Source organism: Rutilus rutilus (genome assembly GCF_951802725.1).
Source record: "Rutilus rutilus genome assembly, chromosome: 15".
NCBI classification, from domain to species: domain Eukaryota; kingdom Metazoa; phylum Chordata; class Actinopteri; order Cypriniformes; family Leuciscidae; genus Rutilus; species Rutilus rutilus.
In genome coordinates, this window is record NC_140220.1 from 30,530,794 (window position 1) to 30,543,616 (window position 12,823).

A 12,823-nucleotide genomic window follows, 5' to 3' on the forward strand; every position below is an offset into this window, starting at 1 on the left:
CCAAACAGTCACGTTTTCGGTCTGTGGGCATGTATGAGGGACTAATGTGAACGACTAGATGGGTGGGGGCAGAACACGCGTTCCACCAATCAGGGGCAGTTACTAGGCGGGTCTGAGGCCGCGTTCGACCAATCACAGCCATGCCATCTGACGACCGTCAATCAGCTGAGTTCTTTTCCCGTTGATTCTACAGTATATCGAGAGTTCGGCTCTCGTGCCTGCGCGGTCTGTCGCGTAGTTTTGCGCAAAATAATGTTCAGACTTTGGACCAGAAGCTCAACGCGGAGTTCAGCGACCGATTTAAACAAACGTGCGTCTTATTTTTATCAGCAAAGAGAATGTAGCGGTCGTTCGAGTAACTCGTGTAAATTCATTTCGTAGTTCCATATTAGACAAGAGACCGTACTTTGCCAAGTACGAACTAGCTAACTGGCTAATTCCCTGCGCATCACTGTGCGCTTAGCCGCGGAGGCTAGCAGTGCGCGCTCACGTCTTGCGAGAGTAACGTTAGTTGGTTGTAATAAACGCTAAACAACGAAGCAACTGGTTGAGCCAAACATAATGGTATGGGTCAAAGGGATATCAAAGCGTTCGAGGCGTCCATGAAAAGAAAAAACGGTATTCCCACTGTATCTATGTGTCGACTGGATGTGGAGTCCCCTGTTGTGAAGAAGGAAGTTGAGCCCGGCGGAGATGGTGGTGTCCTTTCCTCGTCAAGGTAACGTTAAAGACTTGTAGTCATAAACTGTTTTCTGAATGACACTTGATTCTGGTCGGCGATCTTTTAGGTATCATTTTGTTTGTGAAAATTATTTTACATATAAGCACTGATCAGCACTGTCCCGCTTTACGTAACAACTCGAGTTTATGTTGATGATGATACTTGAGCTTTGAGTAGTTGCTACTCCGTTACACTAGTTTATTTACAACCGGAGGAGTCCTAGCAAAATGATTTGTTTATACACAATATATTTTTTTATTCTAGATCGCTGTGAACATATAAACACAACTTTTGTACCTCCCGCTTTCTTTCTCCTGTAAGTCGTACGTGGTCTCGGTTGCGTAACGGGATCGATTTTGCCACACTGATATTTGGACCCGACTAACGTTCAGTCGAAATGTGACTGGACAATTTTCTTTTTCTAACTAAACTTATTTTTAAAGAATAAAATATCCGTACGATTTTTCAGATGCATGTTTCGTAAACAACGCAAAAGCGAAAGTCAAGAGTAACGTTACATGAATGCAAATCAAGTGTTTTCGGTTTTACCAAAATTCTTATTATTTTCGAATGAATGTGTATTTTTACATCACTTTTTAAGGAGTAATTATGTGTTTCATACTGTGATTTAAAGTGATTTAAACTTAAAGTGCAGTTTCAGGTTCTGCCATCTTTTGGAAAGAGAATGCCATAGTAGATTTATTATAATCCATCTGAATCTCTTTCTAGATGTTCCACCACTAACTCAAAAGAAAGACCATTGATAAAGACAAGCGTGCTGTGTATGAGCGTCTGTTCACGTCTGTCAGCAGGACTAACACCCTGAGTCACTTTTTCAGTCTGTTGGAGCCGCCCAGTTACAAAGCTGCCCAAACTAAGACATCCGGCCTGTGTACCCAATGGTTCATTATTCAAGACTTAGTCGGCTTGTCAATGGCATTTGCCACCTACTCCCTCCCTCCTACTCAGTCAACCCCCTGTGCACTTACTTCCAGTCCTCAATTCAATCCATCTTTCTCCTCCCTCTTTCTCTCTGACTAACCTTTCTTGATTCTCCTGCTCGCTCTGGCTTACGTACATCCTCTCTTTTTTACGTACATCCTCTTTCTTTTTTTTTACTCACTTGCTCCTTTTTTTTCTTAGAGTCTTTCCTGCTCTCCTCTTATCGTGACTGCATCTAATGGGGGCAGTGGGAGGGCCAAGGGAGGGAAACTGAAAGAGAATACTTTTTTTTTTTTTTTAAGACAACCACATCAGTTTGATTTGCTCTTGTACAGAAAGTATCATAATGCAAACCAGTATATGAGTTAAAGAAACTCTTTATCTTGTGCTCAGAGTGTGACTAAAGATCGTTTCAGTGCTGTGTCTGTCACTTTGTGGTCTTCAGTTAATTAATTAATTTATTTTAGGTACTAACCACACAGTGATGGAAATGAAGTCCTTATCTCTCTACCTTAAGTGAAACTGTTGTATATCTCTTTGTGTGGCACAAGGTTGGTATTCAGTTATGCTTTGGTTTGCTGCTGTAAGTTAAAGTAGTAGCAGTATAAAGTACAGTGCACTTCTCAGATGTTCTGCCTCCTTTGCGCGTTTCACAATCAGTATGAATACTCACTTGACGGTCTTTACAAAGCTGAAAGTACAGTAGTCTTTTATTGAGACTACGCTTCACACAGTAACATTTAACCAATACATTAAGGACAACATAATCGTTGTTAATATTAAAGTTTTATTCAATAATAATTCATTAATAAGTAATAATAAAGGTCATAATATTGAGTGTTATTTATTATTAACAAATAATGTTCATGGTTATTATTGTCAAACTGCAGAAATATGAACATTTTATTCAGCATTTTGGTTATCAGGCATATAAAAATTCAGCATCGGTTAGTCTCTGTTTCAGTGTATTGTGTAGTCATGGTGGGACTTCCATGGTGGGCCTCACTTCTGATTTACCACTAGGTGTAAAAAAAAAAAAAAAAAGGATAAAAAAAGCTGAAGTACCATCATGTATATGTGCAGACCTGAACTGATGCAACCCAACATATTTTGCTGCAATGATGCTTCTATGGATCCTATTGTGTTCACCCACTTTGATGGTTGTCTCTGTAGTTGTGCTTATTGTCTTTGAGCTGCAGACTCTGTGTGCCACTCAAGCGCCAGTCTCTCATCCACCGCTGTTGCCATGGCAAGCAGACCACACAGGCCCGTCTAACCAGAGGGGCCCAATTTAAATCATGTCTTGCTGCTTTAAAGCTGCGCGTCTTTATAGAGACCAGGTCAAATTCCAAGTGCCTTCTTTAAAGGTGCTCTAAGCAATGTCACGTGTTTTTTAGGTCGAAACATTTTTTGTCACATACAGCAAACATCTTCTCACTATCCGCTAGATGCCTGTCCCCTGAACACACTGTAAAAAAACGCGGTCTCTGTAGACAGCCCAGGCCCCACAAACGGCAACAAAAACAAACTGACCCAACCTGGACCACGAAACATAACAAACAGTGTTCCAGCCAATAACCGACAAGAATGATTTGGGGTTGGGGGGTTAGTGCGCGTGCACATGAAAGGGGTGTGTGGGGAGTGGAGGAGATGGAAGTTAGCTAGAGGAGAGATGTCCTAGACAACGACTAACGTTAGAATTAAATTCTCTTGAATTTTGATATGGCCGACACACGACCAAAGAGACGACGTTCCGATGAACACATAGCAAAGAAGAGGGAAAAAGGAGAAGGAATGCGCAAAGTCCTGAATTTACATTGGAAAAGCATGGAGGGGAGGGGGACGGGATGAGGAGGAGGGAGGGTCGAGCTAGCCTCCGTTTTGTTTGACAATACTTTGAACGTCAACAAGAAGTGACGTCACCCAACATCGCTTAGAGCACCTTTTAAAGAAGCTTTAATAAAGCAAGATTTAATGTGCAAGGATCAGTCATTATAACCTTTTTCGAACCTTTAACCATATGTAATATAAATTCTTCCACTTCATATTCTAATTGGTTATATTTGTTTTTGCGTAGAGGTGGTTTGCTCGCTCGCGTTTCATTTATAGCTTTCTGTTTCTGACAGAGACACACGTGTGCTCCTGCCGGAATTCAGCTGTGAAATCTGCAGGAATACAAAATGTCCCTTTCGAAGCCTTGTGACTACTTTGTGAAAGGCACCTATAGGGCTGAGCAGGAATATAGCCCAGAGTGCTCTGCTAGCATGGATGGTTATATAACTGCTAGCCTCAGCGTGACACACTTGAACGCTGCAGTCCATGCATGCGCCACACATGCTCGGGTTGTTTCTGAGCATTGAAAGTGTTTAATCAAACTTGTTTTAATAACAAATGGTGTAAGTTGTTCTTTTAATTAATTAAATGTTATTCTTCCTTGTCTTTCCCTTCATGCCTCATTTAAGGTTCACGACTGATATCGTTCACGTCACTGTATCTATTACCTAAACTAAGACTTCAGACTGGATATTTTTCTACGTGATGGGATGGAGACTTCGCAGTATAATGCATTGCATCCATCTCACTTCTGAACACGAGAGGCTCTTCTTGGCTCTTGCAGCTTCCTGTACACCCTGCAGTAGAGAGAAGAGCAGTCAGTGACCAGACCTGCGGGGGATGTCTGCCTTCGTTCAGAGTGATGGATGTAGAGAGGGGGGTGCCTACACAACAGAGAGCGCAGAGGTGGATAGACAGTCTCTCACATTTACAGCCCTTTCCACTCAAACTCCAGCTTATTAGATCTGAGGCGGCTATCTGACAGAGCAGTTATGGTTGGGATTCAAATCGTGTGCCCACAAGCCACATTTCGCTCTTCTTTGTGCATAAATGTTTGGCTCAAACAAAAATTGTGGCTTGGAATATGTAGCTTTGAGTGTGAAATTGCATATTTTAGATGAACTGAAAAATTGCCTCATACTTCTACGATTTAGATTTGACAGGTAAGGGTCATGGCAGTCTCCATATACTCTTAAAAATAAAGGTTCTTTATTAGCATTGGAAGTTTCATGAATAACATTTCAAATGCACAGAAAAAAATGGCTCTTCTATGGCATGGCATCGCTGTGAAAAACCCTTTTTGGGACGCTGGTTTTTAAGAATGTATTAGACTTGAAGGAGGTCTTTGCTTGTAAGTATCGCTCGCAGGATAGAAGGCTTTGGAGAGCTGCAGCAGGAAAGCATTGCGCTCCTGTGCTGCGTATCCTCCTCCGCTGTGTGAAGGGAGCGCTAATGAAGCATGATCTTATTCTCAAGTGTACTGCAGTCGCAGACAGGAGGAGCTTCAGCTAATGCATCCACCTCTCTGGAAGCCCCACTCTGGGATGAGAAGGAGCTGTGTCGGGTTAAAGCTTTGTTATCAGTCGAGTTTCAGATAAGTCAAATTTCAAGGCAAAAGTGTTCGTCAAGAACAGAGTTCAGCAATAGTTTGCACAGATGACTGTCATGGTGCTGTTATATTCACAGTTGGGTTATCATCATGCAAAGTTAATAACTGGAGAAAACTGCGCAATGGACTCTGCAGGAAACAGTAGAACATGGAAGCATTCGTGTAGAGGTCCTAGATCACATGTAGTTACAGAAATTACAAAACTTCAAAATGTTTGATGGAGATTTTATGTGCTGAAAGTTATTGGGGCTGCCCCGACTAAAGATTTTTCTCAAACTATTTTCCAATGCCACATCCCAAGTATATATTTAAGTAATTAAATGAATTTCATAAATGTGTGACTAGTCGACCAATGGCTTAAACGAATGACTACTAGTCGACTAGTCACACATTTATGAAATTCATTTAATTACTTAAATATATACTTGGGATGTGGCATTGGAAAATAGTTTTGAGTTCCAGGGCAGGAGACTGTCTGAACTTTTTAATTTATTAATAAACTAGTGTTTTCTGAGTCAGTGTCGGCTGCAAAGAACAAATTGCTGGCTCGTCATCTCCACAGTATAGTGAATGTGTCTATAGAGAGAAATGCACGCTACATTAAACATGTCATTCAGTTCGCTCTGTACTAATTTAGCATTCACACTGCACACTAGCACTTGGTTATGCGCCTAATAATAGTGCACATTTATCTTAGCACTAATGTTAGAGCTAGCGAGCATCTATGTAAAGTGGCTAAAATTTAGTAACTACTTGTTTCAAATGAGAAGCCATATTTGATGTCGATGGATGAAAGGCAAACGGTTGGATTTCCTGACCGACATAATTACCACGTTGACAAGCCGTGTTAATGATCTGTCCGTCGGACTCTGTGACTTTTTTTTCTGTGAATACCCAAATAATTAAAATTTGGTCAGCTAAGCCTCTTCTCATCGATTAACATTTAGTCGACTATTGGGGGACAGCCCTAGTTTTTATAAATAAGTTTTGTCAGCTGGACTACTGGCATGTTGTTAAACAACGGTGCAATCCATTGAACAAGCTGTACTTCTATTCCTCACAGCCCCACTTTCATTCATTCCTGTCAAAAATTAAACATGCCGCTACTTGACTAAGGTCTATTCAGTGTGCAAGGAAAACATTTTCTGTCATAAATATTACTTATTTTTACTTAATTACACCACATAACTCACTATTTTGAAATCTTTCTTAAAAATGATTTTTGTTAAAAACTTTGCCCATTTGTTTTGAGAGATTATTTTTGTTCTATTTATTGTGGACACTTTTATGTGTCATTGACCCACCTATGGGATTTAATTTGTTCTGTGACCAGACTGATCTATAGATCAGTGGTCTATAGAGAGGCTTGTTCAATGCGTCTCACTTGCGAATTAACATTAGAGTTGCCACATAACATCCCTCTGATGTGTTCTTGCAAACTATATTGTCAGATGAAGCTTGAAGTACAAGTAATTGTCACGCTCCTTTATGCATTGTTTGATTTGACTGCAGCGTAGGTCAGCTAACGAAGTGTTCCTGTCCAGTTTTTCCTAACTTTCCTTTGTTCTTGTCTGTAGGTACATGTTGGGTAGGGGGGTGAAACGTAAGCTGAGCACATGTGAGGACCCTTCCCAGGACTTGCCATATCCTCAGCAGAGGCAGCTGGTGCTGGACTTGTGTCTGGACAAGCTACAAAGCTGCCAGCGGCGAGCCGAACCCAGCCTACACCGCTCGGTCCTGCTGGCCAACACCCTCCGCCAGATTCAGCAGGAGATGAGACAGGAGGGGGAAACCTGTTTGCCACCAGCCCTGCTCGGCCCCTCACTCCCTCATGCCTCGACCCCACGGCACTTCCCTGACCTGCCTCCCGTGCCCTTAGACTGTCCTCAACCCCTAACTGAAGCACCGTCCCCTTCATTTCCCCTCACAACGGCTGATGATGAGGAGGTCCAGTTGGGCGGTGCCGAAAATGAGACTCTTTTGCCATCCTTAGCTGATGAGGACGACACAAGGTCGTTGGATTCACTCTTCGGCTCATTTGAGATTACAAATTCCACCAGCTACTTGACAGACTTGGCACTAGATGACATATTTGAGGACATCGACACGTCAATGTACGACTCCTCTGACATCTCTGTTCTGCCGTGTCCTGCGCAGAGAAGCGGTGGGGTGGATGATGGCCTCAAGAGCCTTTCCAGCTGCACCTCCAACAGCAGCCTGCAGCTTTGTCTCTCGGACCTCAACGACCTGGACCACATCATGGAGATCCTGGTGCGCTCCTGAACCACAGCTCGCACCACAGTGTCCTCATTCAGCCATCCCGATGTTTTCTATGGAAAATGAATAATACAACGCGTTTTCTTTTTTTAAACAAATATTTTATCTATTTTTATACAAAGGACTGCTATATTTATATATATATAATAAAAGGAAACTGCCTGACACACACTCACTGTAGGATAAATGCACATTTTTAAGACTTTTCAGATGGCCGAGCTTACGCTGCCATCCTTCATATTTAAGCAAACTAAGATATGAATATGCAGGGACTTTGGAAACAAATACGAAGTATTACCATTGACACTTATTTATATTGAATAGTGACTTTAAGAGGAGGAGATGGAAGAAAAGTGGATCATAATGGATGCTCCGTAGCTTTTTTTGGTGATTTCCACTCAATTCTGAAACATTACATTTACTGTCAGTAATTACAATTATCAGATCATGTCATGCACATGCAGCACTCACACTACCTCTCAAGATACCAAGAGCTCTTTCTCTATACAAAGACTGTCATTGTTACATCTGTATTTGAATGGTTTCTCTCCAAATAACTTTTAAAAAAAAAAACTGCTGATTGTTTTATATATGGCTCTGTGTTCACAGGAAAGCCTCTCCTCAAATGGTAGGATTCAGTCCAAAGCTAAAGCTGTAGAAGAAATGCTTTTGTCTCGATCTTTCTATTCAACTTTTTTCCGAAACGTTTCTGACTTTTGGTTTCAGAACGAGCTGTTGCTCGTGTAAAAAGTGATATATATTTTCTAGTCACTTGGAATTTAATGCTATTTCTACTTTTCACGTACATGATTGTCAGACACAGCCACCGTCGAATCCCTCGTATGAACATAGTGCCTATAATGGAGAATGAAGACTGCCGACGATGAACTGCACACTGTGGAACCGCACATAGACTTGCCTGAGTTTCTTGCTCTACCCCTATGAACTTCCCTACATGGGTTGTTTGCCACTTTTTTGAGCATTTAGCACGACCCTCTGTCCTCTAAAGAAGCCATTACCCGAATGTGGCTCCACATCTCCTCATCATACTGTCGTTCATTGTGATCTACACTGCAAAAAGCTGATCGTGGATGCATCTTGTTGCTGTGGTCTCGAAGACCGTTTCTGAATGTCCAAGCTTACTCGCGAGAAACCCGATTGACCCGAACTGATGTCTCACCTGCTTACTTTATTCCTCTCATCACAAGTTTTAGGCCTGCTTGAGCCATCTCCGATCCGCAACTTTTAAGTTATTAGTTACTGCTACAACACAAGATGGTAGACCAGAGCAAAGGGCACTTCATATTTGTGCTGCATTTACATCCACTGAACTCCAAGTTGGTGCAATCGAATGCAAAGAGCCACAAGCCGCAGTCTGCATTAAGACAGGGCAGAGACAAGGGGGAGGGGAAGAACTAGAGAGCGAGATTAAGGGGGGAGGGGGGGAGTTAAAGCAAACAGCTTCTGTCACGTGGAGAGCCGTGCTAGTGGTAAATGCTACATTGAGAGTTTGACAACAGCTGGTATGTGTTCACTCGCATTGGTGCGCTCAAAACAAGCCCCGCCCCCAGAGGGGCTCCGTTCTCTTCCCGACCAATCGTTTTGATTCAAGGGAGGAGCTTTGTTCTTAATGTGGAATAGAATAACAAGAAGCGGTTCAATTTGGTTGGAATGTGCCTATGGATGGCTCTCTGATCGTTACTGACTTAGTCTTAATTTGGATTAAATTTAGGCATTCCAACAAAAAAAACAATGAGATATTCATATAATAATAATAATAAACTAATTATAGAGTTCAAGGTGGCAGCAGAGAAGTGCTTCGTCGTCCTTTAATCTCAGGCTCGCAGACGCCCCACCCTGCCTTCCCCCTCACAAGACACATGCACCGCCGCAGAGAAAACCCGACACACAAAGTTTACACACAGATTTTAGAAAACATGGTGTGACCCATTGGCGTTACATCAGCAACCTGTTTTTAATGCTGAGAGCTGTGGATCCTAATAAGTGTGTAGCTTTTTAAGCTTTGTAAGCTTGATCAGTTTGTTTCTTTCTCGTTTTATTTGTGTTGTTTGTATATATATATTTGTATTTATACATTTTCTTGTGTTTTTTTTTTTTTTTTTGTTGACTGAAGATCATGAGATAATATATTGCTTTTATTTAAGAGTGAAATATCATCAGTAGACTTCGGTCTTTAGGAGGGTTTATTTGTTTTTTTGAAGCGTGATTTGTACTTCACCTCCTCTTCTTAGTAATAATTAACATGTACATAAGATGATGCAGAATTATGAAGAGATGTTTATCATTGAAATATTTGTAAAGGTTTTGATCTGTGCTGACTCTGAACTGAACAATGATGGGGTGTTCTCTACTGTGTGTTCAGTTCCCTTTGGACCAGGCAGTTTAGGCAGCTTTTAACTTTTTATGCGAAAGTGGTTAAGTTAATCGAGGAGAGCTTTCAGTTGTTGGCCTCATTTAAATGTAATTTGTCCTGCTGCTTGAATCTCAGCCTCTTGAAGGACATTTGTTTTACAATAATCAGCCCCAGGAGCCTCTGGTTTTAAACTAATGTTCATTATGGTTTAGTCTCAGCATGTATTGCAGTAATGTACAGAGCAGCGGTGAAAAAGGAGTTCACACTGTGTTGTAAACTCGTGAACGGCTTACGCAAATAATGTACGGTACTTTTGATGTACCGGTTGCACAGAGAATACAAAAAGCAGCAAGAGTTTGTATTTTCTTGGTCCTTCTCAAATTTGCTTGGTTGTGATGCACAAAATAGCAAGCTTTAAACATCACCTCATCTTGTTAATTTGGCAGATTATTTTTTAAGCGAAGTTAAAAAAATATATATATATCCTAATGAAATTGTAATATCAGAAACCTCAAAATGTCACTTTGTCCTAAGTGCAATATGAAAAAATGAATATAAAGTGCTGTTTTGCCTACTGGCAAATGACACAATGTAGTGAGCCTATATAACTTTGAATGAATACATGGCTTGGTATTTTTATTTATTTATATAAAACAATGACTTTAATCCCTACAATTTATTCTTCCCCCCCAGAAACTGTCTTTTGATCTGTTGTTATCTGTTTCGACCACAGATTTTATATGAGGTCTGTAAATAATAAAGCATTTTCTTTTGCAGTCATATTCTATGCAATATTGTAGCAGGTCAGTATGTCAAATAAAAAAATGGAAATGGAAACGTGTTGTGTATTTACTCGGCATCCAAAACAAGTACGCTTTTTTTTTTTTTAAAGTAAAGTGATAAAAACCGACAGGCAATGTGGAGTAAACCAAGGCAGTCCAAAGTATAGAAAAGATGGACATTGCCCCCTAAAGGCAAACTCTGAATGCATGTGAATAGATGTTTTTCTTTTGGCATTGTATGCTATAGTATTCACCATATTGCGTATACTACACACACATAAATGGTATAATGAATTGTCATATAAAGGGTACCACTTTAGCTGTGCATTGAATTTATGATGCATGTCATATCTAGAAATTAAATATAAAATGATGTTCGCTGTCTATGAATAGTTGTTAACCATTTGAATTGTAAACTCTTAGTTGGCTTTCTGGAGGCCGTTTGCACATGGCTCGAATTGCTTGCAACAAACATCTTGTATGAAGAAATCTGCTGTCGGCCCCATGAAGTCTCGGCCATCAATCTATTCTTGTTTAATTTCTATCTTAGAAAAGTAAAAATGTTAAAAGCATTTGAAATGCCAGGTTGTTCTTCATAAACACACCGCTGTCTGCTCTTGGAGGGCACTGCCGCACTCCTCCTGGGATATCACTGCAGTTGCTGTGCTTGATGGCAGCTGCCAAGAAGAACAAAGTCAGCAAAGTGGGGGAAGTCAATTTAGACCGAAAAAGGAAAACACCAATGTGGCTCTCAAAGTCTTCCTTGCTGTGGCATGGTGACAGGACTGTGGTTCTCAGATAAATGTGATCTGAACATATTCTTACTGCTTAGACTAGATTCTTGTATAACCTATAATTATAATTATTTGAACAATTATTAACAACATGATTCGTATTTACACATGTGTCAAGACTACATTTTTTCATGTATTAATTTTACATTTACAACACTGTTGCACACAAAGCAGAACTACACACTTCCTGTTCAGGTAATCTGGTCACGTGCATGAGATGCTTACCTGTCAGTTTCCTCTGAATAATTCATTTGATTATATGTTGGCTATTTGAAAGGAATCTGTTTATGCCATTTTAAAAGGCTTTTAATTTGCTCAATACATTTCCTGCCAAAAACAAACAAACAAAAAGAACATTTAAAATATAGCAAATCCTTAAACAACAATAATGTTTACCTGTTAATGTTAATCTTTACCCTATAACCTGTTAACTGTCACCCCCCTTTTTTAAGCACAGATCTTAACTTAAATGGTTGCAATTCATGAATTCTTTGGAATACAAACCTAAATTTAAAAATATATATTTTGGACTAATAATTTGGACTATAAACCATGTCTAACCAAGTTGTGTTCCAAATTTGAAGTTGATGTAAAAAAAATTGAGCCTAACAAACGGTTTTAAGTATTGTTTAACTGGAAACACAGTTTTAGTTTTAAAACTGTTTTCACAGGATGAATTTTGAGTGTTTTTGAATGATATCTAATTTATGGCGATTACTAAAATATGTGATTGGGGAAAAAAGGCGATATAAAGTGTGCAAGGTGTCCAGCTACCAAGACGCTGACAGTTAACAATCTATACTAACACTAGCAGCCTTCCTGAAATAATGGTAAAAAAAAATTCTGATATGATAAACTGATAGAATGTCAGTCCAGTTAATTTCTGTTGAAAGGCTATTTACTCCAAACGGTGACCAGGCAGTTGTGAGGAGAAACATGAAGAAAACATCAAAACGAATTGATTTAAGATCTCTAATTTAATGACAGTAGGAGTGAGTTAATGACTGTTAATGACTGTCAAAAGCCAATAATTGTAGAATCATTACACTTTCTTGCACAACAACATGGAAGATCAGACTGATAATCAAAGATCAGTTAGCACTCTTTACCTGAGCGCCACCTGCTGGACACACTATGCATTTGATTTGGGATAATCTAGTAACAGAAATAATTTAATAAAAAACTTTCCTTCCCTTAGCACAATTTACCATAGTTTTTGCATAACAACAGGTTTAACTGTCAACTTTGTATTCAAACCATATAGTAACCATATACTGTAGGTAAAAACATTGGTAGCCCTTCATTATGGTCAGCTTGCACCATGTTGCTAACAAGCTATTTATGACAAATGGCAGCCTAAGCATTTGAAAAAATATAACTGGCACATTTAGTAAAAATTTGGTTCTTTCACTCTCCTAAGTATTGTTTAGTTTAGGCCTACTATATGAATCTATATATTGTATTTGAATGTCCAAAATAACATATTACTTA

At 39.9% G+C, this 12,823-nt stretch overlaps 1 protein-coding gene across 2 annotated transcripts; it reads left to right on the forward strand.

Moving 5' to 3' along the window:
- Positions 1 to 196: 196 nt before the first annotated feature.
- LOC311304580 (SERTA domain-containing protein 2) lies at positions 197 to 10,593 on the forward strand. Of its 2 annotated transcripts, XM_084431693.1 has the most exons (3): positions 576 to 718; positions 4,126 to 4,402; positions 6,683 to 10,593. In XM_084431693.1, exons 2-3 carry the CDS (start codon positions 4,359 to 4,361, stop codon positions 7,386 to 7,388), a joined length of 750 nt encoding a protein of 249 aa, XP_084287819.1. In that variant the 5' UTR covers positions 576 to 718; positions 4,126 to 4,358; the 3' UTR covers positions 7,389 to 10,593. The 2 variants fall into 2 exon arrangements, with proteins under 2 accessions (XP_084287818.1, XP_084287819.1); XM_084431692.1 differs by lacking the exon at positions 4,126 to 4,402 and having other exon boundaries at positions 197 to 718.
- Positions 10,594 to 12,823: the final 2,230 nt, after the last annotated feature.